General features: G+C 46.8%; 1 protein-coding gene across 4 annotated transcripts; it reads right to left on the reverse strand.

The window, feature by feature from the left end:
• Nucleotides 1-12,099: 12,099 nt before the first annotated feature.
• Adat1 (adenosine deaminase, tRNA-specific 1) lies at nucleotides 12,100-27,603 on the reverse strand. Of its 4 annotated transcripts, XM_013013022.1 has the most exons (12): nucleotides 27,525-27,603; nucleotides 26,880-27,054; nucleotides 26,168-26,260; nucleotides 25,652-25,842; nucleotides 25,323-25,391; nucleotides 24,069-24,123; nucleotides 23,414-23,544; nucleotides 21,113-21,704; nucleotides 18,947-19,092; nucleotides 17,961-18,060; nucleotides 15,215-15,301; nucleotides 12,100-12,690 (listed from the first exon to the last, which is right to left on the reverse strand). In XM_013013022.1, exons 4-12 carry the CDS (start codon nucleotides 25,818-25,820, stop codon nucleotides 12,558-12,560), a joined length of 1,482 nt encoding a protein of 493 aa, XP_012868476.1. In that variant the 5' UTR covers nucleotides 25,821-25,842; nucleotides 26,168-26,260; nucleotides 26,880-27,054; nucleotides 27,525-27,603; the 3' UTR covers nucleotides 12,100-12,557. The 4 variants fall into 4 exon arrangements, with proteins under 4 accessions (XP_012868476.1, XP_012868474.1, XP_012868475.1 ...); XM_013013020.1 differs by lacking the exon at nucleotides 26,168-26,260; XM_013013021.1 differs by lacking the exons at nucleotides 26,168-26,260; nucleotides 27,525-27,603 and having other exon boundaries at nucleotides 26,880-27,259.

The following is a 27,603-nucleotide window of genomic DNA, read 5'->3' on the forward strand; positions in this document are numbered from 1 at the left end:
TGCATGCAAGGCAAGCGCTCTACCACTGAGCCATCTTCCCAGCCCCTGCATCTATGTTCTGTGTGGTAATGTTCTCCCGTCCCTTAGAAATAATGGTTAGGTTTTTCCAAGCCTTTAAGTTTTATTTCTAAAAATTAGTATATATCTGTATGCCTGCTAGGATACAAACACATCTGAGGAAATAAGTACCTACTTTGTACCTGAGTCTGACAGATGGGCAGTAGGAAAATACAGCCTTACTTAAAATCACTCACCAGAGCAGAATACCTGTCTTATTTAGTGACCTAAGACCAGAGTTGAAATGATTCTTAAACTTTTGAATTAGAGAAGAAACAAAGATCTTCAGTTTTTTTGTTTTGTTTTGTTTTTTGGTTGGTTGTGGGGCTTGAACTCTGGGCCTGGGTGCTGTTCCTCAGCTCTTCAGCTCAAGGCTAGCATTCTACCACTTGAGTCACAGTGCCACTTCCAGTTTTCTGGTGTTTTATTGGAGATAAAGTCTCACGGCCTTTCCTACCCGGGCTGCCTTTGAGCCATGATCCTAGGATCTCAGCCTCCTTAGTAGCTAGGATTCCGGGTATGAGCCACCGGTACCTGGCTATTCAGGTTTGTCTTTATTAAATCATATATGCAGGCCAGTGGCATTCTCTAGTAATGTCTCTCTTTTGCTGGGTTCAGAACATGGTCCCTTGTTATAAGCATCTTGTTGGCCTTTGCCAAAGCTGACCCAACAAAAGTGTGTATTCCTTTCTGCTGGCAGTTTCAATCTAGAAGCAGGTAGGAACTAACCTCAGAATGAGCACCATAAAGGGAAAGAACTGTTAACTAAGGAATCTTGTTTGCAGTTAAATATACTCAGTTCAAACTGGTCTAAGAGATCAAAAGAGGTTTTTATTTGCTAGCTGTCATGGTTCACTGGCTTTAGGGTTAGCTATTGTCAGGGAGCAAATGATTACAGCAAAACCTCATTGAGCTGGGCATGCTGCTCTACAGTAGTAGGGTACTAGCTTAGCATCTGTGAGTACGGGGTTTGATCCCAGTACTATGATGGTTCCTGGTGGGGAGGGGATGGACTGCTAGTTCAATAAAACTATTTAAGAAGTCCAGCTAGGTGCCCGTGGCTCACACCTAGTTACTCAGGAAGCTGAGATCTGAGAATCGTGGTTCGAAGCCAGCCTGGGCAGTAAAGTCTGAGACACTTAATCCAATTAATCACAGAAAAAGCTGGTAGAGTGCTAGCCTTGAGCAAAAAGGGCTAAAACAGCGCCCAAACCCAGAATTCAAGCTCCAGGACCAGCAAAAAAAAAAAAAGTTGATCACTACTACTCAACATTCTTGTAGTAAAGCAAATACAATAGTAAAGGATGAGAAAATGAAAAGAATTCCTCTGCCTGCTTTGGAACTCTGTTTCCCAGCATTCCATTTATTTGAGAGGATCCATCCCTTCCTCATGCTGCACATGCTCTCTGGATGGTTTCAACCTAGCCCCTGTATCCAGTGACCTCTTGCAAACAGACAGCCTCCCAGAGTTTCACCTGCAGCCCACCTCTTTCCTGATCACCAATCCAGTCACTCTGCCTGCCCCCTGCAAACCCTCATCCTGAAGTCTCACTGGACCACACCTCTCCCTTGCAGGACCAGGTGCTCTTCCTGGACTTCTTTCTGGATACCTCCCCATGCAGTGACCTCCATCATCTCCATACTCTCGTCCTCAATCTGCTGCACTCAGCATCACAACTTCTGGCTGCCCTCTCCCTTGGGCTCCCCATGCTGCCATTGTCTGGGCCTGTTTGCCACCATCTTTGCCCTGCAGCCTGTCCTTTCTGCCACAAAGGAGAGTAATCTTTCATCCTGTGACCATTTTCTCCAACTCCCTGATGTGCTGAGCGGCCAGGATAAAATCACCGTCCTTAGCTCATACACATTCTCCCTGCTCTATCCCAAGTGCCTTGTAGGCCTGCCAGCCTGGCCATCCCCCGTCCTCTAGCCTTTGCATGTGCTCCTCTGCCTCAAATGCCCTTCCCTCAAAACCGTTTCCTTTTCCCCTAGTCCTCCCCCTCTCCTCACAAGAACACTGCCCTTCTCCCAGGTTGGGTACTGGCCTCTATAGCATAGTTTTCCCATAGTGCTGTTCCACTGTGAAGTCACTGGCAAGTGACTTCCCACCATTGAAAAGCATCATAAGGGCTACCTTTATTATCTCTCTACCTGAGGTGACAGCATAGGGCCTTGCGCACTGGTGGGGGGGGGCTTGCCCTCCCTGGATCTGAGAAGCTAATCAGCAAGCCCCAACACATCCTACTGCTGCAGCCGTCATTGAAGCACTGCGGCCACAGGATTCACTGAATCCTAGAGGAGGCCCCAGGATCTCTTTCAAGGAGAATTTAGAAAAAGCCAAGAGAAATGTTCTAAGTCTCAAAAGACTCATTAGATTAGATGTGGAAAGCTTTTTTTAAAGTGCAACTTGGCTGGGTGCTAGTGTCTCATGCCTTCAATCCTAGCTACTCAGGAGCCTGAAATCTGAGGATTATGGTTTGAAGCCAGCCCAGGTAACCAAGTCTGTGAGACTCTTACCTCCAATTAATCTCCAGGAAACCAGAAGTGGAGCTATGGCTCAAAGTGATAGAAGCACAGCTTTGAGCAAAAAAAGCTTGGGGACAGCACCCAAAGCTCTGAGCTCCACGATGACCACCACCAAAAAGTGCAACCATTCCCTTTTCACCTTTATTCTTCTTAGGAAAATCCTGGTGGCTGACATAAAGCAAAACTGGAAGAGTTTGGGTGGGAGGATCTATTTATACACGGTGATCAACAGCTTTGCTCTTTTATCCCAGCCCTTGGGAACAAGCTATTGCTTCCAGATGTGGGACGGAGAGGTACTTACAAGCAGATGTGTACACACTTGGCACACAAGGGGGGGTCCAACATCTGGGCAATGGGCTTGTGCTGAGGGCTATCTCTGGGCTGCTGAATTGGCAAAAATAACTTCTAAGGTGGAGGGCATACCTAGGCTAGAGTATCCTGTGTGCTAGTCAACTGTCAATTCAACAGACGACCTCCTCACATTTCACTTTATCCCCCAAACCCATGCCACACAGGTGCTGCTACCATTTCAAAGGTCAGAACACAGGCTCTAAGGATCTAGTCACCCACCTAGGATTACATAACCCACACTCAAGTCCAATGCCCAAACCCATCCTAGTTCTACTAGTTATTCACATGGTAATAACGAAAAGGCTTGTTTTTAACCCATAGAAATATAGGCCAAAACCGTCCCTTGGTTCTCCAAACAAATTCTTAGAATCTGGCAAGTTAGTTGAAACAAAAAATAATGGTTCCAAGCCAGGCACTGGTGGCTCACGCCTATAATCCTTGCTACTCAGGAGGCTGAGATCTGAGAATCCCAGTTCAAAGCCAGCCTGGGCAGGAAAGTCCGTGAAACTCTTATCTCCAATAAACCACCAGAAAACCGGAAGTGGCTCTGTAGCTCAACAGGTAGAGCACTAGCCTTGAGCTGAAGAGCTGAGGGACAGCGCTCAGGCCCAGAGTTCAAGCCCCACAACGGACAAAAAAATAATAATAATGGTCCCCACAACGGACAAAAAAATAATAATAATGGTTCCTTGGGGCTGGGAAGGTGGCTCAGTGGTAGAGCGCTTGCCTTGCACGCATGAGGCCCTGGGTTCGATTCCTCAGCACCACATAAGCATAAAGAAAAAAGCCGGAAGTGGCGCTGTAGCTCAAGTTGGTAGAGTGCTAGCCTTGAGCTGAAGAGCTGAGGGACAGCGCCCAGGCCCAGAGTTCAGGCCCCACGACCGGACCCCAAAAAAAAATAATGGTTCCTGTTTGGCCAACTCTTTCTTCTAGTTCATGCCACTATTCCTGAAAATATCTTGGTTTATTTGAGAATTCCTTTGAAGTTCAGCAAGCAAACAGCCAGGTTGATGCCTGGACTGGGTAGCTTAGAACAAATTTCTTTCAGTTCTGTAGATTGCGAAGCGCAAGGATAAGGTGAGAGCCCCGTTCCCGGCTCAGAGACCTCTGTTATCTTCTCATTACACCCACACATACAAGAGGCGTTCTCGGGCCTCTTTTGTGCTCCTGATAAGGGCTTGTGTTGGAGTTAGGACTTCAGTGTGAATTCTGGGGGACACAGTCAGACCAGAGCAGCTCTGGTCTCATGGGCAAGGCACGGAGGAGGGCTGGGAGGGGCCACGTCTGCCGTAGCACAGGTGAGTGGGCTCCGTTGGAGCTGCTTTAGAATCATGCTACCATTCCGCGATCTCTGCCAGCTGGCTTCCTAGCCCAGCAGCTACTGATGTGCCACGAGAGGACACGTGTGGTGGCACTGCATGAGCTGAGCAGTGTGAGGGCAGCATGAACTAATCAGCTGAAAAGTCATTTGTCAGAGGTCAGAACCGTTCCCAAGAGCCAACGGAGGAAAGGGAGGCTGCTGGAGCCTTGGCTGGAGAGGGCATCTGGAAGGGCGACAGGCCTGGAAATAGATTTATCAAGGTCTTTTTTTTTTCTCCACAAGCAAATGGGTGAGTCAGAGTGAGCACTTCTGTTTCCTGGGGCTGTTGAACTGAAGACCCCGAAGAACTGGGGATGGGCTCTGAGAACCTGCTCTGTTGTGGGGCTGTTTTTCACCAGCCTGGATGTCATCAACCACCCCCAGGGGCCCAGGGTGACATCCCTCCCCCAGCCCTCCTTCCTCTCCTGTGGAGACATCACTGGGTTTCAATGTGCTTTTCATTCTCTTGGCTGGCTGAGAAAATGCTCATCACTGTTTCCATTGCTAGCCCTTCCCCTTCAGGACCGGGGCCCAAGCTCAGGGAACCTGTGTTTAGACCAACATTTGGCAGCCTGGGCTCTCACTGGAGTGATTTTCCGCCTCTGCCTTTTCTCCCGTAGAGATCCTTTCTGTGTATGGACACTGGAAAGCAGGATTGAACAGGCCCAAGGGGTTGGTTTTTTTTTGTTTTATTTTGATGCTGGTACTGGAGGTTGAACTCAGGGCCTGAGCAATGTCCCTTAGCTTTTTGTGCCCAAAGCTGGTACTCTACCATTTGAGCCACAGCTCCACTTCAGGCTCTTTACTGGTTAATTACTGTTAAGAAAGAGTGAAGAGTCTCAGAGACTTTCTTGACTGGGCTGGCTTCAAACTGTAATCCTCAGATCTCAGCCTCTTCAGTAGCTAGGATTATAGGTGTGAGTGGCTGACAGATGTACAAAAAAGTGCCATTAGTTTAAGAGGAAAACTATTCTTGGTAAAGTTTTTTGGTTTGGGTTTTTTTTTGTTGTTGTTGGTTGTGGTGGTGGTGGGGCTTGACCTCTGGGCCTGGGCGCTGTCCCTCAGTTCTTCAGCTCAAGGCAAGCGCTCTACCACTTGAGCCACAACACCACTTCCAGTTTTCTGCTGGTTTTCTTTGGAGTTAAGAGTCTGGGGGAGAGGGGACTGGGAAGGTGGCTCAGTGGTAGAGCGCTTGCCTTGCATGCCTGAGGCCCTGGGTTCTATTCCTCAGCACCACATAAGCACAAAGAAAAAAGCCGGAAGTGGCGCTGTGGCTCAAGTGGTAGCATGCTAGCTTTGAGCTGAAGAGCTGAAGGATAGCGCCCAGGTCCAGAGTTCAGGCCCCATGACCGGAACCAAAAAAAAAAAAAGAGAGAGGGAGGATTGTGGAAAAAAAAAAGTCTCAGGGACTTTCCTGCCTGGGCTGGCTTTGAACTGGGATTCTCAGACCTCAGCCTTCTGAATAGCTAGGATTACAGATGTGAGCCACTGGCGCCCTGGCTTTTTTAAAATCAACAATCCTACCTTGCAGTTGAAAACACTGAGCATAATTACTGGAACTTTCATAGAACAGGAAAGGCCAGAAGTCAAATTAATTACCTTCCCACATCCACACAGGAAGCTGGAGGCCGAGTTGGCACTAAATTATTCTAACAGCTAGGTACAAATTTATTCTGCTGTACCAAGTAATTAACAATGTCTTATTTTCCCCATTTTAAATTGAGGTCTACAAATTAAGGAAAGTGCAGAGATCTTAAGTACAGATCTTAATAAGCTTTGACAAAACGTATACCTATGCAGTCAACAATACATTCAAAACAAACGTTAACCAGGCAGAGAGGTACATGCCTGTAATCTCAGCTGCTCTCAAGCAGTTCCTGATAAGTTAGGCTGGGAGATCATTCACAGCAGCACTGTAGTAAGTACAGCATGAAATACCAGCTGCAAAGTCCTTCACTGGAAGCCAAAATAGGCCCTAAAAAAAAAAAAAGGCTGGGGAGTGTAGAAAGGAGGAAGAAAGTTTCCTTTCATTTTTGGCACCACGAATTCTACTCAAAACTTGTTTCGGATCCCCTGGCTAGGCCGGCACGGACAAGGGGAGGTTTACAGCGGTTCACACGTATAGATGTGAGGTCCACACAAGACAGAAAAAGAACTTTCCTTCCTAGAAAATAAAGACACCATCTCCAAAAGATCGGCTTCCGTGGCTCTGTGTGTAACCCTCCCTTGGCTTATCTTTCCACTGGGGACTGCCCAGGACAGTGGCCTTTGTGGGCTGTGGAGCTGACCTATGCCACGGGGCGGTGTCACTTCAGGAGATAGCACTGTCGACTGTCCACTGTCCCATGCCATTGAGTCAAAGCCAGGAAGGGAACTGGCTTTGGAGACTGGAAAACTTAGGCTAAGGCTTGCCTGGAACATTGTCTTAAAGCCAAAAATGTTGTCAGGGGCCAGGCAGAGGCAACTTACCAAAAGTCTCAGACACTGCGTGAAACAGTGTGTGGTCTCCCTGCGAGGCCGGCGCCAGCGCCCTGTTTGCCCCTGCAGCCTTCCCGGACAGGGAGCTCATGCTCTGGCTACCTCCCCCCCCCCCTGCCCTGCACCACGGCAGAAACCACTGTGCATGTGCACACGTGCTTTCCACTCAAACTCGGTTCTGAAAACTGGGGAAAGAAACCCAGGCCCCGAGAAACGGACCTCCAGAGTGTCCCCCTCCCTCAAAGAGCCCGATGCCAGGGTGCACATTTAGAATGGCGAGCGGAGCTGGGTCAAGGCATCTCCTCCCGTACACACCACCCTCCTGGAAGCGTGCAGCTCCAAAAGGGTTTCTGCTCTTTCTACAGCTTCAAACATAGGCATGTTTTTCCATTCATTAAAAAAAATTAAACTGGCTGGGCTGAGGTGTAGCTGGTGGAGGAACCCTTGCTTAGCGTGTGTGAGAAAGGCCCCGGGTTTGAAGACCAGCACTGCAGGAAAAAAAATTTGAGACATTCATCTTGTGCATTTGGCAGATTGCCCAGGTTGCATTTAGTTGGAATTTTATCACGTTTGTTAGGTGGATCCACAGCTCACTGGTTTCTATGGGACAAAAGACTTCCAAACATGCGCTTTCATGTGGGCTCACCTGATGCCCAGATGTGAGCAGCAGGCCCATGTCTCAGGCAGGCAAGATGCTGACTGCGCACAGCCCAAGGACTGGCTCACTGGCGAAAGGTGGTGTGATTGGGAGCTGAAGTAGGGCCATGTATTACGCATCATATTGCCAAAGGCCCAAAGGACAGAGAATGTGGTCTCCTCCTCCTAAGGAGTCCAAATTTATTCTTTGGCTGGTTTGAATCATTTCAGCCTATCATGGACAAGGACAAGGTCCTGAGTTCAAATTCTACTTCCACTAAAAAAGGTACCTATTTTTTTATGTGTATAGGTCCAGAGCCTGGACACTGTCCCTGAGCTTCTTTTGCTCAAGGCTAGTGCTCTACCATTTGACCTGCAGCTCCATTTTCAGCTTTTTCTAAGTAGTTTATTGGAGACAAGGGTGTCACAGACTTTCCTGACTGGGCTAGCTTTGAACTGTGATCCTAGGATCTCAGCCTCCTGAGTAGCTAGGATTACAGGCGTGAGCCACTGGTGCTACCTGGCAAAAGTTTTTTGAGAAAAGTAGTTTTTGTGTGTATGTTGCTGGGGATTGAATCCAGAGCCTCGTGACTATTGAACACATGTGTTCTAGCACTGAGCTACATCCCAGTCCCCAAACTGATCTTTTAAAAAGGCCAATATTAACATGGATCAATGATACAAAGGATATCCAGTGAAAAGTGCCCCTCGTAACCCTAGGCCCTGCTCATCTCTCCCCACCATCCCTATTCATGGTGGGTTTCTTATGTATCTAGGCAGATATTTTTTGGGTCCTGTCATGGTACCTGAACTCTGGGCCTGGGCGCTGTCCCTCAGCTCTTCAGCTCAAGGCTAGCACTCTACCACTTGAGCCACAGCGCCACTTCCGGCTTTTTTCTTTTTGCTTATGTGGTGCTGAGGAATCGAGCCCAGGGCCTCATGCATGCAAGGCAAGTGCTCTACCACTGAGCCACCTTCCCAGCCCCTAGGCAGATATTTTAGCATGTAAAAGCAAAACCTAACCTTCTTTCAGCTTTTTAAAAATAGAATGGCATGCGGCACTGCTGTTCTACACACTGCTTTCTTCACACAGATTGTATTTAGAAATAACACTTGGAGGATATATTTAAATAAAACAAAATTACATGTTCATTTAAGTTTTGACCCAGCAATCCCACTTCTTTGAAACTATTCAAAAAGACATAGTGGCAAAATTACAAACTGTTGCAAGACTATTCATAGAACACTTCAAAAGCAAGAATGAAGCCAGTGAGGTAGTAGATGCCTCTAATCCCAGCACTGTCTTGAGCATCTTTAAAACTGGGAGCAAAACAAAATGAACTGCGTGTGTAGACTGGAGCAGGATCCTGAAGGGACTTCTTCAGGGCCTCACCTTCAGCAGCATGTGCACTCGGTGCCTCTCATTCTTGGGGCAGGTGCACGAGGCGGCGGCAGGGAGGGATGCAGTGCTGCACAGGACATTAGCAGCACCGCAGGCTGAGTGAGAGGCCATCACAGGCAACTCTTGGCATGAACTATGTCGCCCTCAGGGCTGAGAGATGAACGCTGGGCAGCATTTTCAACAGTTTTAGGATTATTCAGGAGTAGGAAGGTACAGATGAGGAAATGGCGGTATCAAGAGAACTCATGCAGGGGAGGGACATGCCAGGCCCTGGGGTCAGCTGAGATACAGGGCAGGAGTGAGGGGATGGAGTGGCTTCTAGGGAAGAGAGAATGAGGCAGAGTAAGCAGGTGTTGGATCGTTTCAGCAGGTTGTGGGGTCCATGCGTGAGTTTAGTTAGCTTCTGAGTCAGTAACAAACTGAGACAAGGCAGTTGGGAGGGGCCACTCCAGGTCCGCTGAGAGTGGGGCTGTCCCTCCCTCCAGGTCTAGGTGGACAGGAGTCCCACAAAGGACAGGGTTGGGGCACAGGAGCAGTTGTGGTTTACATATCACAACCTGCAAAACAAAGGCTCCAGGAAGCAGCAGTGAGCTATTGTGTCTGCCCTGGAGAGCAGTCTCTCAGCGGCAGCGGGTCACAGACTCCCCATCACCCAAGCAATGCAAACGCAAGCTACCCAGGGCAGGGACACGACCAGAAGCCTGGCCTTGCTTCCTCTTGCACTTCACTGTGCCTTTTCTACTGGCTGACTAATCTGTATGTAGTATGCAGTAACTTTTCTTAGTTCTGCGAATCCTGAGGGTCTTGGAGACTCCTGACAAAACTGCTAAGCCAGTGGGAAGGTGGCGTGGCAGCGCAGGCTGCTCACCCCACTCACGGAAAGTGAGACGGAGCCATCAGATATCACACAATACACAGACTCACCTATGAAGTGTTCAGGCCCAATCAACTGAACCCCAATTTTATCAAGCTTCTTTATTACTTGCAAACTGACAGAAATTCTGGGGTGCAGAGAATATGCGAAAGCAACACTGGAGGAAATGGCAAGTCATGACAAATAGCCTGTATTTACAAAGGAGGGAGAATGGTTATAAAAGTGACACACAGGAATATCAACAGCTTCGCGGTATGGACCTTGCTGGAGTCCTACCCTGAAGTAACAGGGTGGACAGTGTGAGGGTGAGTGGTGTGCCCACACTGTTCCTTGTGTGCACACGGCACTCTCTGGTGAGGGGTTACCCTTGCCAGACAGCAGGGCCTTGGAGGCGGGCCTGTCTTAGGCATCTGGCCACCATCATCCACATTGGACATTTGTGAAGTCTGAGGGGTGGGTTCATGGGAGTCTTTTGTGCCATTCTATACTGGGACCTATAAAAAAAATTCGGCCAAGCCAGGCAATGATGGCTCATGCCCATAATCCTAGCTACTCAGGAGGCTGAGATCTGAGGATCGCAGTTCAAAGCCAGCCTGGGCAGGAAAGGCTGTGAGACTCTCATCTCCAAGAGTTCAAGTCCCACAACCAAAAAAAAAAGGAAAAAGAAAAAAGAAAATTCTGACAAGCTCAGAAAGTGACCTTGTTTGGATGTAAGGTCTTTACAGATGTAGTTAGTTGAGCTAAGATCACAATGGATTAAGTTTAGGCCCTAGACCCAATGACTAGAGAGTCCTTAGAAGAAGGCAAGTGAGCCTCGCGTCAGTGGCTCATACCTGTAATCCTAGCTACTCAGGAGGCCTTGAGATCTGAGGATCGTGGTTCAAAGCCAGCCTGGGCAGAAAAGTCCATGAGACTCTTATCTCCAGTAAACCACCAGAGAACCAGAAGTGGTGCTGTGGCTCAAGTGGTAGAGCACTTGCCTTGAGCTGAAGAGCTGAAAGGGACAGCGCCCAGGCCCAGAGTTCAAGCCCCACGACCAAAAAAAAAAAAGTCCACATGAAGACACACAAAGGGAAGAAGGCTGTAAAGGCAGCGGCAGAGGTGAAGTGATACAGCTTCAAGCTAAGGACTGCCAAGAACTTTTTTGCCAAACAGAGAGAGAGCAAGGGAAGGAAGGGGTGACTGTCCAAGTGTACCCTTTACCTGACTTATGTCACTGTAGCCCTTCTACACACTACCTTTATAACCCTTTACAAAGTTTAAAAGCAAATTTTTTTTTTTTGCCTAGGCTCGCTTAGAATTGTGATCTTCTAGGTCTCAGCCCCTGTGTAGCTAGGATTACAGGTGTGAAGTACTGATGCCTGGCCCCCACTGACAATTGATTTTGGACTTCTAGCATCCAGACCTGAGACAGAATAATTTGTTGTTTTAAGCTACACAGTTGTGGTTCTTTGTTAAAATGGCCTTGGAAATGGATACAGGCACAAGGGCTCTTCTGGGGATGATAAAAATGTTCTAAAATCAATAGATACACAACTCTGTGGATATTCTAAAACCACTAAACAGTATATGGTATAAGAATTTTAACTCAATAAAGCTGTGATTAAAAAATACTTAAAGCTATATACAAATGACCCTGAATAACTCCAATGTGGAAAGCTCCCATTTCAGTCCATTATTCAGAGTGTGAAGGGGCTGGGAGCTCAGTATTAGATGTCAGTTAAATGAGCTGGTTTCCAGGTCTGTTGCTAACTGGCTGTAGGAACTGTGATCCTGTGTACAGAGCTCAGCTGAGAGCCAGACAACCAACTGGAACAGGCCAGACAACCAACTGGAACAGGCATAAAACAACTGGAACTGAAGCTCCAGCTGGGCACTGACTTCAGGGGAACAATAGTTAGAGTTCTAAACTATTTCCTTCTTTGTGACCTTCATTCTCAGCAGGTCTGCATATGGTAGGAACAGCCATTGGCAATCTCAAGGTTACATGGCCTACAGACTTTTCTGTGGCTTATCTCGGATTGTAAGGGAACCTTGGGTTGGGTGTGGTAGTACTTGCCTGTAATCCCAGCATGCAAGAGGCTGAGGGAGGAAGACCAAGAGGTCCCAGACTAAACTGGGCTACAATCCCGAGACTGTTTCACAAAACAAAATGAACAAAGAGAATCTTGATAGATGTCCAGAACAGGGTTGCCCAAGGCTGAATAATGAGCCAAGAATAAAGATAACTTCAGTCCAAGTCTGACTGCTGAAAACTGGGAAGAAGACGACTGCCCAGGGGAAGAAAGTCTGGGAATATGAAACACGTGTTCTCCTATCAGATGGAATTGTAAAGCATACAGAGCCTCAAACATCATTTCAGCCAATAAATACTTGCTGAATCAATGTAGGAACACATAAAAACAGAAAGCACTCAAGTATCATATTCCAAATTCTATATTTTAGAGAAGCAATAAAACATAATTGAAGTCAAATACCAAGCAATAGTAAAATGTCCCCAGCCTAATGTTTTCTTGATTTAGTCAACAGAAAGGCTTATGGTTGTCCAGAATGAAGCTCCTGCTACCAGCAAGCCTGCAGACTTTTTTTTGGTGATGCTGGGGTTTGAACTCAGGGCCTTGCACTTGCTAGGAAGGAGCTCTACCACATGGATGTGTTCGCAGCATTTTTTAAAGCATCTCACGATTAAGCTGGCCTGGACAGTGATCCTCTATATCTGGGATGAAGTGCGCACTACCATATAGCTTTTATTGGTTGAGATGGTGTCTCAGAACCTTATTACTCAGGCTGACCTTGAACTGCTTGTGATCTTCTTGATCTCCACCTCCTGAATGGCTAGGATTACAGGAATAAATCCGCTGGAAAACTTTTCCTATTCATTTGAATTGGTGATAGTCTGGTGGATTTTTGATCCAGAATCCAAATGCCTGCTTTCGGAGTGTGCTCCAGGCTTCCTGGTAAGTGGATGCAGCCTCTTTATATTCCTGGTAGGTGTCCAGCTTCTGCCCCCTAATGCACACATACCACCAAGCACGAGTTCTCAGGGAGATGCTCACCCGTTGGGCCCGTGAAACCCCTAAGAAGCACCTAGGCAGGTTACAATGGGAGACCAAGAACAGAAAGTGCTAATGTACTTTCCCAGAGTGCCACTGTCTCCTTTGCAAGGCATTGTGTGAAAGTGGCAGAAGTTAAATAAGGTCAGAATGAACAGAATACTACTGTGTGTGGTTTCTGGTAGAAACAGAAAATAAGAATAACAATACTTTTGGTTTCAAGTTTTCTAAGGGTAATTTCCACCAAAGGATTAACCTTCTTGGCATTTTTTTCTTACAAAGACCTTTCCACCATGTTTGCATTTCTCCTCTTCCTACTGCAGGGAACATGTCTCCAAACCCATTCAGCCTTGGGGAAGAATGCTAACCCTGTTCTTCTGATAGGCTCTGTTTTTTTTTGGGGGGGGGGAGAGGAGGGGTCCGGTTGTAGGGCCTGAACTCTGGGCCTGGGTATTGTCCCTCAGCTCTTCAGCTCAAGGCTAGCGCTCTACCACTTGAGCCACAGCGCCACTTCCAGCTTTTTTTTTTCTTCTGCTTATGTGGTGTTGAGGAATCAAACCCAGGGCCTCAGGCATGCAAGGCAAGCGCTCTACTACTGAGCCACTTTCCCAGCCCCTGATGGGCTCTTTTGACCAAACTTGAGTCAGGGTCCTGACTTCTGTTTCACCTGGTCTTAACCCTGGGCTATCCTTGACTCTCTGAATCCAGTTCCAGCGAGAATTCTGCTGAGTCAGTTTAGGAAGAAAAAAAAAATCCTCTACCCTAGCTTTAGATCATCCCAGATACCAAATCAAATTCTTCCCTGTAGGTCACTGCCCCACCAACCTTCAGCAAGGATCATGTCCAGCAGCCCTGATGCTGCAGCAAGCAGGACCATCTTCTCCACCCACTGCCTGATTGTGGGCTGCCAAGGGCCCTGTGTCTGTGGATCTGGGTGGAGTCCCGCCCCTCTTTCCCTGCCACCTCCCACCTTCCCAAAGAAATCTTTCTTGCTGTCCATAGTAAGTGTCTGAGTCATTAAAAAGAAAAGAAAAAGGGCTGGGAAGGTGGCTCAGTGGTAGAGCGCTTGCCTTTGCATGCCAGAGGCCCTGGGTTCTATTCCTCAGCACCACATAAGCAAAAAGAAAAAAGCTGGAAGTGGCGTTATGGCTCAAGTGATAGAGGGCTCGCCTTGAGCTGAAGAGCTGAGGGACAGCGCCCAGGCCCAGAGTTCAGGCCCCACGACCGGACCCAAAAAAAAAAACAAAAACAAAAACAAAAAAAAAAGAAAAACATTTCAGGGACCCACAAATCACAGCAAAAAGACCTATCTTTAAAAACCTGACCATAAAACAGGCTTGGGCCTACTGCTTAATACATAGTGTTTTCTATATTCATTCTCTGATTTATGAAATGATAAAATGGTAACACCTCTGTGTAACATCTTTTTTTTTTCCCCCCTGTTGTGGGGCTTGACCGCTGGGCCTGGTTGCTGTCCCTCAGCTCTTCAGCTGAAGGCTAGCGCTCTACCACTTGAGCCACAGCACCACTTCCAGCTTTTTCTGTTTATGTGGTGCTGACGAATCAAACCCAGGCCTCATGCATGTGAGGCAAGCACTCTACCACTGAGCCACCTTCCCAGCCCCAATATCTTAATAACAACAACAATAAAACTACATTTAAAAACAGAAAGACTATGTAGCACTTCCCTTGCTCTTCCCTGCTGTCTTTGCATTGAAACTCATGTTTTATTAACTCATTTTATCTTGTACTCTCTGTGCTTTGCCAAGATCTGTGGAGACCTAAGTTGTTTTTCAGCTCACCACAGCATCGAGAAAAATAGCTTTTTTCAGCATTGATTTTAGTATACGATCAATTAGCTACAGCTTTTTGTTAGTTAAGAGATGGGATCCATATGCATGGCAACTTTTATTATTAAATATTTTATTTATTGAGACAGGGACTCACTATCTAGCCTGAGCTCACTGTGAAGTTGCTATGTAGCCCATCTTGACCTTGAACATGCAATTTTTTCCCCCTTAGCCTCCCTAATGCTGGGAATGACGCACACATGCCAGCTTTAAACTTTACCTGAACCCTGTGAACACAGCTATGGTCAAGTATCTTCTCTCTGCGATAAGTGTGTAGCTCAGTGACAGAGCATTTGCCTAACATGGAGAAGCACTGGGTTCCATTCTCAGCAGAAGATAGTAAGTAAGGAAAGAAGAAAGAAATCTCTCATTCTTTTGTGTTTACTGAAATAAACAGCCTGTCCTTCAATGCCGTAAGTAAGACTCATGGATGGCCCCTTGTTCACCTGTAACTAGGTGCAAGCCCCCCTAAGTTTTCATTCTCTGTAAGTATGTCTCTAGGGATAGAAGTCAGGTGGGCAGTAATAGATCCACCAACTCCTGTCTGTGAAAGCATCCTGCTATTGACAGGCCTAGGACTAAGACAGAGTTGTTCCTAAATATGGAAAAACCATGCGTCAGTAGCATCACCTGAGGGAGTCTGGCTGCATGTCCTCTGCAATGCTGCTTAGAAGCTTCAGGAATGATCTAAAGAGTTCCACTTTGCTGATTCTGGATCTGTTCAGAAGAAGGAGGTAAAGATCACTGATTATTTACTATGTACCAGGCCATTATAAAAGATGCCAGACCTCAATAAATATGGTATTTACATTTGAATGTGCCAGGACCCATCTCCATCTGTGCTTGGCAAGGAGAAAATTCTAGACCTGATCAGATTGAGGTACAAAAATGAAACTCATCCTGAGAAGTGTTATCCACAGTAGAATCATTAAAAAGACAGGCTCACATGGGATAACGGAAGTAAAATGAGTAATGAAGTAAACTTCATTCTGTAATGTGACACATCTGCTTCCCTGTCAAGGGAACTAGTCCCTTGCATAGCAGCATAGCACTGTTTATAGGACATGGAAAGCTTTGCTTTAGAGATGGTGCTCTGCCCTGTGTGAGATACTTACACAGCTCACTGGAGAGTTGGGTTTCGTGGAGCCTGTCTGTAATTCCAGCACTGAGGAGGCTAAGGCAGAGGATGGAGTTTGAGCCCAATCTAGGCTATAGCAGATCATGCCTCAATAATAGTAATAATGATGATGATGATAAAAAAAATAATCCACCTGAGGTGGAGTCTCCTGATTATCCCCTAGGGACATTCTAGGTCTTTAGATGACAAACTTTCGCTCCAAGATAATAAACCTCCAGGAGTTATTTGGAATTATTATTATTATTATTGTATTTTTTTTGTCGATCATGGGGCCCAGCTGGAATTCTTAAATGCTGCTTCTTTCTTCTTTTCATAAGGAGGATTGACTTGGGTCCTTGGGCATGGTAGGCAAGTGCGCAACCCCAGCCCTTTTGTATTTTGTTTTGATTCAGTCTTGGTACCTTTGCTTGGGTTGGGGAGACGCATCAAATCATACCCTCAGCTAGGACATGGTAGCCATCACTGGGAGACACGAAACAGGTACACACATGTGTACAGTGCAGAAAGTTCCTGGCCCCAGCTGGGACTAGCTTCCTTCAGAAACTCCTGCTTTTGGGAACCTTGAGCCCTTCCCTGCTGCTCCCCCCTTGGCCTAAACTATGTTGGTGCAGTTGCTGGCACTCAGGAATTCTGATTTGATTCATGAGATCAAAATAGAAACAGATGGAAAACCCCTTAAGGAAATCCCCTTAAGGTGTTAAAGAAGAAAAAATAACATGAGGAACAGAGATGAAAAGAAGCCTTGGTACAGTTCAACAGCCAGTGAATGAAAACCTTGTAGTAAACTAATTTACCTTCTAATTTACATGTCACAAACTTTAGATCATCTCTGGAAAAGTCCTCATTTTACAGGTATGAACATACTGAGACCAAAAGAGCCACTGGACTTGCCTCACACCACCCATAGAATTTGAGGAAGAGCTTGGGTTACAACAAACAGCAAGCTCCACCGACCCAGGTGACAATGACATACTGGGACAAGCTGGAGAGCAGCCCCGCAGGAGTCTGGAGCAGGAGGATGGGGACTGAGCCAGCAGGCAGTGGGACTGGAACTGTGCTTTTCAGGTAAGACATTATGAACACATAACAAACAAGAACATTTGAGTCAACTGAGTGTGGCCACAGTGAGAAGTTTCCAGGCTGTTACCAACTGCAGCGACTGCTCGGCAGGTAACCTGTGGCCCTGCCCTGTGAGCTCCTCTGTTCATGTATCTGCTGTCTGGCTGAGAGTTGGTGTCCTACAAGTATTAAAGGTAGGCAGAAACCGGGAAGGCCCTTGGAGGAAACGGTTCCAAACTCTCTACTTGCAGTCATTTCCCATTCAGTAGCCCAGGCTTTCAGGAAAGTGTTTGTCGTCTAGGCTGCTTGAACCCTGGCACTCAGTGGCTGAAAAGAAGGAAAGCTTTTGCCAAGTGTGGTGATGCACACCTGTAATCCTAGAACTAGGGAGGCAGGATAGTGAGACTGTCTCAAAAAACTGGAAAGGAGGCAGGCATGTCTCACACCTATAATCCTAGCTACCCAGAGGGCTGAGATCTGAGGATCACAGTTAAAAGCCAGCCTGGGCAGGAAAGTCTATGAGACTCTTATTTCTAATACTACTCAGATAAAGCTAGAAGTGATCCTGTGGCTCAAGTGGTAGAATGGAGCCTTAGGCACAAAGAGGCACAGGGACAGTGCCCAGGCCTTGAGTTCAAGCCCCAGGACTGGCAAAAAAAAAAAAAAAAAGACCAAAGGCTGGGCGCTGGTGGCTCACACATGTAATCCTAGCTACCCAGGAGGCCAAGATTTGAGAATGGCAGTTCAAAGCCTGGACAATTGGAGCTGTGGCTCAGGTGGTAGAGTACTGGCCTTGAGAGAAACAAAAACAAAAACAGAAAAAACCCTCAGGGTTCAGGCTCTAACTTCAAGCCCCAGGACGGCACAAACAAACCAAGACAGGACAGAAGTACAGATACCTGCTATTTATGAAAACAGACTAAGGGAATGAAGCCAAACAGAAAAGGCCACAAACCATATGGTTTTATTTATATAAAATGAAATCACATAAAGTGGTAACTCTATGGAGTGAGGAAATAAGTACCTTTGAGGTTTCTAAGGGCTAGAGAAAAGGAGTGGGCCAGGACTGTGCTAATGGGTGTGGTATTCTTTTAAGGGCCTTGAAAATGTTCTGGAATTTGAGAGCAAAGATATGAGCTCACATCACAGCCCCAGGCCCTTCTGCCCTGATAGTGGTACCTGGCCTGAAGGCTTCCAATTCCTTTCTTCGTTGTTCCTTGGGGAAAGCCGTTGGCCGTTACATCCAGCGGATGCTCAGGAACCGCACTCCAGCTGATTGCTACAAAGAGAAAACAATTTGGTGTTATTCAGTTTTCTATAAAGCAATTTGTTTTACTAAAAGCATTTTTCTTCCTCTACAGGCCCATGAAAACTTGGTATGATCACTTTGGTCTCCAGGTTACAATAGTATAAAGTTCATGATTATCTTTGACTTCATTGTGCATTTATTATATGGTAGACACAGTAAATGCATCCAATAGAATTCCTCATTTCATTCTCATAATCACTATGTAAAGTATTATTCTATAGTTGCATGCTTGTGGCTCACAACTGTAATGTTGGCTACTCAGGTTGCTGAGATCTGGAGGATCAGGGCTAAAAAGCCAACCTGGGCAGAAGAGTCTGAGAAACTCTGCAAAAAGCTAGGCTGGAGACATAGCTCGAGTGGCAGAGTGTCAGCAGAGCAACCAAGCTGAGCAAATTTGAGGTCCTGAGTTCAAACTTTAGTACTAGCAAAAAAGACAAAAAAAAAAAAAGGAGGAAAGAAATATTCTTTTTTGGTGGTGGTGGTGGTGGTGAGGCTTGAACTCAGGGCCTGGGCGCTGTCTCTGAGTTTTTTTGCTCAAGGCTAACACTCTTATCACTTTGTGTCACAGCGCCACTAAGTTGTTTTCTGGTGGTTAATAGGGCTTTCCTGCCTGGGTTGACTTTGAACTGTGATCCTGAGTAGTTAGGATTACAGGTGTGGCCACCAGCACTGGCTAGGAAATAAGTTGCCCAGTCACACCTAGCAGAAACTTAAGCCAGGGCGGGTGATGACCAAAGTATGCACTATTGACTGCTGGAATGGCAAATTGCCTTCTGAGGCTGTGGGATGCAGACTTGTCTAGGATATTCTGCTAGGAAAAAGCTGCTCCAGGGTAAGTTCCACCTGGATCCCTTACCTGCCCCACAAGGCACAAGCCGGCCTGGACCATCCAGCCTATTTGCCTGCACTGCACAGCGGCTCTGTTCAAACAGTAAATCTGACTGCTGTGTTGTCAATTCTTGAACTCTAAAACCTTTGGGTAAAGCCGAGACATTCTGACACCTAAATGTGAGGGAAAATATATTCATTTTAGATGCATTCCTAGAGAAAAAGTCGTAAAGATTGTGGACTTCGCCATCCCTTGCTTTTTTTTTGCTGAGGTGTGTGGGAAGAACTCTATGCCTGGATGCAGATCCCTCCCCATCAGTCTGAAGGATAACAGGTAAATGAACCAGTATACATCAGCAATGTCAGAAATATCACACTTCAATCTTCATTTGAGAACTTAATAGCAATCCTCCAAACAAACACACCACAGCCTAAATTATCCCTTAATGTTCAAATGCCTTTTTCCCCCCTCTTACATTTTTTTTTTGGGTCCGGTCATGGGGCCTGAACTATGGGCCTGGGTGCTGTCCCTCAGCTCTTCAGCTCAAAGCTAGCACTCTACCACTTGAGCCACAGCGCCACTTCCGGCTTTTTTTCCCCCCTGCTTATGTGGTGCTGAGGAATAGAACCCAGGGCCTCATGCATGCAAGGCAAGCGCTCTACCACTGAGCCACCTTCCCAGCCCCCCCCCTTACATCTTTTGCATAAAGTACACCCAACAAACTGCTTGAACAGGACACAATGGACAGACAGTAACTTCAAATCCCAAACTTCAGCCCCATGGTTACTATCCAACCCCTTCCCCAGGCCCTGGTAGCCAAGAATCTGGTGGTGTACTCTGCTGGTCACCAACTCATAGGTTTCTATGGATTTGTCTCTTCTGGGTTTTCACATAAATGAAATCATGCAATATGCCCTTACTTCACTTAGCAAGATGTTTCAAGGGCCAACCATGCACTGTGGTCCTTTTCACAGCAAATCCTATCATCCATTGTATGAGACGGCAGTTAGTTTATCCATGTATGTCCTAGTGGGCATTTGGCTGCTCTCACTTTTTGGCTATTTGTGTGTATGTCACTGGGCACATCTGTAAATTGTGAATTTCCTGCCTGGGCTGGCTTTAAATTACAACCCTCTTATTTATTTAGTGCAGGTCTTGGGGCTTGAAGTCAGGGCCTGGATGCTGTCCCTGAGCCTCTTTGTGCTGAAGGCTAGAACTCTTACCACTTTGAGCTACAGGGCCACTCTGGTACTAGTTTATTGGAGATAAGAGTCTCCTGGACTTTCCTGCCTGAGCTGGCTTTGAACCCCTGGCAACTGGTGCCAGTCCCTTGAATTTTTTGCTCAAGGCTAGCACTCTATTACTTGAGCCATAGTTGTACTTCCAAAGCTTTTTTTGTTAATTAGATACTTTCAGATATTCCTGCCCAGATGGCTTCAAATGACAATCCTTAGATTTCAGCCTCCTGAGTAGCTAGAATCATAGGTGTACGCCACCAAGTGCCCAACTCAACTTTTTATTTGCGGCAATGGGGGTCTCCTGAACTTCTTGCCAGGTAAGGATGGCCTGAACCTACAATCCTCCTGATCTCTACCTGCTGAGTAGCTGGGATATAGGCATGAACCACTATAACCAGTTTCTCCTTTAAGATGGGTCTCAGTGCATCCCATGTCTAGCTTTCTTTTTCTTGTTTTTATTTATTTTTTCATCACTAAAAGGGAATAGGGGACTAGGATGTAGCTCAGTGGCAAAGCACTTGCCTAGCAAGTGCAATGTCTTTATATACCTGGCATATTTTGGTTCTTTCCAGTAAAGCAACAAAAGATCTGTCTTTGAAGTAACCTCTGTGGGCAAGAAAATTTAGGTAATTTGGGTTGACTAAACATTGCACAAATTCCAACACCAATTGAAACCGAAGTCGATTTCCAGCATCATTTGTCTCTACAGTGACAGCAGCAGCCATAACAAGCAAAGACGCTGAAGTGCACCAGCTCCTCCCCCCCCTCCCTAGCCACTACAGGAAGTGGCAGGGGAAGCTCCGGGAGCAATGGCTCCCCCTTCTGGTGGTGGCGCAGTTTAGCTTGCTTAATTCTTGAGGATAAATTCTTGGAAATTTAACTGCTGGATGAAAAGGTATAGAGCAATTGTAAGGCTGTCTGGATTCACTCAAACTGCCCTCCATCCGCCTCTTACCTCCCAGTCAGGGCTCTCTGCATGGCTTCCTGGCTGTATGGGCACTTCCCAATCACCAAAGCTGACAGGTAGATGGGCTCTTCCAGAAAGTGCATCAACAGTGCGCCCTGACACCCAAGGACATTCCACCGGGCCATCTTGTCACTGCAAGACATGGAGCACGTCCTGTCCCCTCGGCCTGGCTTCACTCGCAGCAGCCCCACCTGGTGGTATGCGGCCCCTGGCTTCCCTGGGTCCCTGGCTTCTCCGGGGACACACTTGGCCCCAGTTCTATGAATGTCCAGCACTGTGATGTCACGGGGCATTGTAGTTTTCACAGTGGCCAGTCCCTGCACAGTGAGGTTCCAGTTGCTGACCTCCGGCGTGACTGGATGCCGTTCCTGCTTGTCACAGTGAGCGGTCCCATTCATGACCAAGTAGGAAGGAGTTTCAAGTCTCATCTTCTTGGCTACAGGACTGTCTGTGTCATCACAATCTCCTTTGTCTTCAAGAGCCTCCAAGTCACCACTGGCTCCTGCAGATGAGCTGATGGTGACAGGGCAGCAAGGCTGTTCTTCAAACTCAAGCATTGGAATGATGGAGGCGTCTCCACCTGCATGAAGAGGAGAGATGAGTCCCCTGGACCAGCCACACCATCACCAGTCTGGAACCTGTTAGAAGAGCCAGTGACTGGGACTCACAGTATACCTGCTTGGTCAGAAGCTTTGCAGCTAGGCCAGCATTCTTGTTTAGCTATCCAAGGTGACTCAGAGACAGGCATGTGTGTGCACTGCTAGTTGAAGCAGTTGGATTAGACTATTAGGCCTGGATGCATCTGTCTTCACAGGGGTCACCCAAGCTCTGGCTGCTTTAGGTGTGGCCTCCAGCCTCACGCAGGCCCAGATTTCAAGCCCCACGACTGACAAAAAAAAAAAAAAAAAAAGGAAACAGCTCAGAGGAGCCCTACTCTGACTAAACCAACTCACTTCCCATACTCATTCTTTTTTTTTTTCTTCAGCCCTTGGGCTTGAACTCAGGGCCTGCGCACTGTCCCTGAGTTTCTTTTACTCAAGGCTAGCACTCTACCACTTGAGCCACAGCGCCACTTCCGGCCCTTTTTGGTTTATATGATACTGAGGAATCGAACCCAGGGCTTCATTCATGCTAGAGAAGCATTCTACCACTAAGCCATATTCCAAGCTCCATACTCATTCTTTCTTAAGATGGAAGAATAGTTTCTACTTGTTACTATCAAATCTTGTTGACTCTTTTTAAAAATAGTGACAGTCACTACAAAATAATGACTGTCTTCTCTAATTGCATTAAAGTTTAATAGTTGGAAAACAAGCTTATATTCTCATGTCAAAGCTTTCAGATTTAAGAACATTTACTGCCATTTCTGAGCTGTTGTCTATAAAAGGAATTGCTTTCAGTTTTTGGTTTTTTTTTAGAAAGAATATCCACTAGTAGTTGGATACTGGTGGCTCATGCCTATAATCCAAGCTACTCAGGAGGCTGAGATCTGAGGACAGCAATTCCAAGCTAGCATGGAAAATCTGTACGACTCATCTCCAATGAAACGACCCATGAAAAGCCAGGAGTGGCGCTGTAGCTAACGTGATAGAGCACCAACATTGGGCAAAATGTCAAGGTGTTAAAGCCCCAGGACTGACACAAAAATAAAAGAAAAAAGAAAGAATATTTACCAATAATAATGCATCAAAAATTTCCCTAAGTAGCCACAACTGTCTAGATGCTCTGGAAGACTATTAGCATAAATAATGGGTGGGGTTCATTCACCATCATCTGCTAGACTAATGAAAGACCTCTCTTCTGGCTTTGCATGGTGGCACACACCTGTTATTTCAGGAACATTGTGAGCTTGAGGCCAGACAGGAATATACAGCAAGATCATAGCTCAAACAACCAGAACCTGAAGGAAAGGCAGATACAAAGAGATGCAGGGGAAGGGGGAAATGAGAGTGGGAGGTGTACTGTTCAATGAATGAATGAATGGAGAGTTGTAGGACGCTGGGAAGTTACTACAGGAGGACACCCTGTTGTTAGCTTTGCACACCCTTAGGAGTTAAGCCCTAAGCTTCCCAGTCTTGATCTGTTAACAGCAATTCTATGAGTGAGATGCCTCTCTTGCCTACCTCTACCTTCTGCCTTCCCCCCGGTAGGTAACTTTAGGCACATAACTGGCACTATTACTGGCCACACATCTGTCAAAACTGATTATGTGAGAAACATCTTTATGGGTAAGGCACGCATAAGGAAGTAGACATTGCAATTCTACTTAAAAGGCTTGAATATACTTACAGGGTGTGTGGCTGGAGAAAAATACAAAAGAGAGAGCTGGTCTGAGTTTCCACAGCCCTTTGTGAGTTCCTGGGATAAAGATGCTGTCCTTTTCCAGAGTGGCTGCCAACTGGAGCTGATGGAGAAGGTACCTAAGGATGTAGATGTTATCAGAAGGAACAACAGGGCGGGGGATCTGGTTCCCAGTACTGCAAACATTCACTGAAAAGAGGAAAAAAGGCCAGGTGCTGGTGACTTACACCTGTTACACTAACTACTCAGAAGTCTGAAATCTGGGAGAAAACAGCTTGGAGTCAGCCTTAGAAAAGTCCTGGAACCGTCATCTCTAATTAAACAGCACATGGCTAGACTAGTGCTGAGGGCCTTGTGCATGTGAGGCAAGAGATCTACCCCTGAGCTACACTCCAAGCTCCAGCAATCTGGGCTTTAATAAATTCTCTAGATGATTCTGAGATACATTTAAAGTTTGAGATCCACTAGTCTAGAATACAATATTTCACCAACCAAAATAATCTACATTATTTGAGGTCTAATTTGGAAAGCAAATTCTGGTCAGAGGTGTGGCTTAAGTGACAGACTGCTTGCAGGGACTCTCATTCTTGGATCTGCTGAATCAGACTTGCTGAGGGAGGACGTGGCCTTACTGTGGCCTTACCGTAGGAAACCCCTCCTGGCTATGACTTCAGCGTGGCTATCATTGAGGATGTCTCCTGTGGAAAAGACAGGACACTACGTGAAATGATATGGAACCTACAACTGTAGCGACATTTCTCAACTCAGCATTGCAAACGTAAGGGGCCAGGACATTCTGTTGCAGGGGCTTAGCTTATGCAGTTTAGGATGTCAGCAGTACACTTAGCACTGGCCCACAAGACTACAAACCTTCTGTATCATGGTATCAAACTTGTGATCATGCTGATAGTACTCTAATTTAATCCACAGTGGGCCTGGGACAGCTTTCTCATGTGCAGGAGGCAAGGCTAGAAGAACGAGGTGGGCAGGGTGGACACAAACTCAAAGAGGAACTGCTAGCTAGACACAGTAGGTAAAGCTCCCTTATTTTACTTTATTTTTTTTTTTTTTTGGTCCGTTGTGGGGCTTGAACTCTGGGCCTGAGCACTGTCCTTCGGCTCTTCAGCTCAAGGCTAGCGCTCTACCACTTGAGCCACAGTGCCACTTCTGGTTTTCTGGTAGTTTATTGGAGATATGAGTCTCACAGACTCTCTTGACTGGGCTGGCTTTGAACCACGATCCTCAGATCTCAGCCTCCTGAGTAGCTAGGATTATAGGCGTGAGCCACCGGCGTCTGGCTCCCTTATTCTTGTTGGTGCCAAAATCTCCATTAAATCCAAGATTGCTTTCTGGGGCTTGGAAACCACTCAAGCTGCATTCTCTACTTGTTTTACAGCTCCAGAGTCTTCAAGAGTAATGCACAATAGCTAGGGAACCTATGATTTGAGCATGAAAACACTGGCTGACTTTCAGTTCATTCAGAATGAATGTTCCTGATAGCCTTTGCTCTGAAATTGATTTTCATCCTCCCTACTGCCCCTCCAGCCTGCCCTTGTTTTTTGGTTTTGTTTTTTTTGACGGGCTCTCAGTATGTAGTCCACGCTGGCCTCATCCTCCAGAGTGCTGGGATTACAGGCAGCAGTCACTAAGCTCAGGTCTGGACTTGTACCCTTTAAATGAGTACTATCTTTAAACTAGGACAAACAGAAAGCAGGAAATGAGAGGCCAGCCATCCCAGATCACAAATCTTACGCATTATAGTACCATATTTAGCCCCTTTTCCTGGACAAGAAGAGTAAAGATTAACGTGAACACAGGTTTCCAAAGATATGCAATCACAGATACATAATTCTTTGTTTAGATTCCCACCACTCCTCACAAACACACATATGCTTACCGCTCTTCCTCATTTTGGACTGGCCTATGCACTTGGTTCCTGTTCCCATTGAGACAACTTCCTTTGTCACTGAGGAAAAAAATTAATCAAGTGAGCTGTCGGAGGCTAAATGTTCTCCAGTACTCAAGTTTAGTAGTTGATTCCCACAGGTCGTCTTAACCAGGCTTGTTCCAGCAAGGGCGGTCTGCTGCCACTATGACTACATTGCCACCTGGTGGACACCAGGGAAATGTGCCTAACACTGCAGTAACAATCTGCTCACAAGAGTTCCTGGATAGCAAGGATAGACTAACTCTGTCACTATGACAGGAGAGAAGTAAAGGTCTCACCTTGTATTGCCTTATCAGAAATGCCACAAGCCTGGTCAGCTGTAAACTGTATCTTCACCACGGCTGCCAGCAATGTCCATTCTCGGTTGGGCTCAGGCTTGCCCTGCTTAGGCAGCCTAACATGGTAGTGCTCATAGCACAGCTGAGCAATCTCATCCGCTGTCCACATGGCTGGGGCTGGGGCTAAAGCCCTACCAAAAGTCACAGGCATCAGACACACAGAAAGGAGAATCAGTGCAAGATGTCACAGCCCGCATCAATGCTTCCAACAGTCTTTGCAATGAACGGTCCCTCTTCTATAAGGCACTCGTTTACTTTTTCTATAAGGCACTCGTTTACTTTTTCCTACCAACTCCCAGTCCCTTTTCATCTTTAGTGAAAGGTTAAAGGAGCCCCAAGTCCTACTAATCCAGGAGACACCTTATTTTTTCAAGCTTTAAAATGTTTCCTTAGACATCTGCGCATTTTTAATGCTTCTGAATTTACTACTCAAGTATCCTGCTTCAGTTTGCAGACCTCAGCTTGCTTTGTGCAGATCCTCACAAGGCCGATCTTTCTGGCAAGATGTTCCTTTCCATTCTCTTCAGAAATAGTATTCTTTTCTTTCCTCTACAGCAGAAGGAAGGAAAGGCAGAAATTAACTGGTCTCTCACCAGTTAAGTTTTTATAAGACTTCTGCCTAAGGACATGGGCATGAAGTTGCCTTTTCTAGCTCCTAAATCTGACCATGCCACAAATTAACTGTGTGATATTAGGTAGATTACCTAACCTCTCTATTTTTTACTTTCCTTAAATTTGGCCTGAACTGAGCCTGGGCACTGTCCCTTAGCTCTTCAGCTCAAGGTTAGTGCTCTACTACTTGAGCCATTTCCAGCATTTTCTGCTTATGTGATGTGAGGAATAGAACCTAGGGTATCATGCATGCAAGGCAAGCACTCTATCACTGAGTCACTGTCCCAGCCCTCACTTTATCTTATAAACAATATCTCTGAAAGCAATTGTCAAGATCCTGAGCAATTAATATGTTAAATGGGGATTCATATTACAAAAAAAAAAACCAAACACCAAAAACCACTTGATTGTCCTGGATAATCTGCTCTCTCCCTCTTGCTCTACAGAGTATGTCCTGACCTTATTCAGACTCTGTATGAAAAGCTTCTTAGAAGATGGGATCATGTAATAGGTATACACAGCTAAGCAGTTATAAAACAAAAACAAACAGGCTTACATGAAATGCTTCTGCAAGATGTCTACAGTGAGACTCTTGCAAAGTTCAGGACCGTTACTGAAGTAGAAGAAAGGTCATGGATGAATCGGACCGTAGTGACTGACGACGAAGAACTGGCCACGAATGATAGAAACTGTGCCTTTCAAGTCAGAGAACCAGCAGAACTTTTCTGTCTCTAGGAGCAAAGAAACACAGGGGAGAGCCGGGTCCCCGGTTGGGAAGGGGCTCGGGCGTCATTTCCAGGAGGGCACCACACCCAGCAGCGGGTGAAGGCGGGTCCTCTGCCGCCGGCCTGCACGGCACAGGGCAGAGGTGCACACCGCCAACGGCCCGGCGCGGGGCGCCGACCCGGCAGCCGGCAGGTGGCTGGCTCTGGGGCACGCAGCGCTCGGACGCGAGGGTAACCAGGCCTGGATCCTGCCGAACAGCTCGGCCCAGCAGTCATCTCGGCGCCCGGGGCGGGCGCTTCCCGCGGACAAGTCGGCCTCCGGGAGCGGGAGCGGGAGCGGGAGCCCGCCCTTCCCCGCGTGCAGCCCGGGCCGCAAGGTTCCAGGCCCCCAGCTCTCCCCAAGCAAAACCAGGAGAAAGGAAGCCGAGAGCCCGCCCACCCCAACCCGGGGCCCACGGAGCCCCTCAACCGCACACCTCGAGCCCCGACGCCCCAACTCCGTGCCCATACACTCCGTCGGCCGGACGCGCGCCCTCAGACAGGTGAAGGCTGACG

The sequence above is a fragment of the Dipodomys ordii genome, unplaced genomic scaffold (assembly GCF_000151885.1).
Source record: "Dipodomys ordii isolate 6190 unplaced genomic scaffold, Dord_2.0 Scaffold18, whole genome shotgun sequence".
NCBI classification, from domain to species: Eukaryota; Metazoa; Chordata; class Mammalia; order Rodentia; family Heteromyidae; genus Dipodomys; species Dipodomys ordii.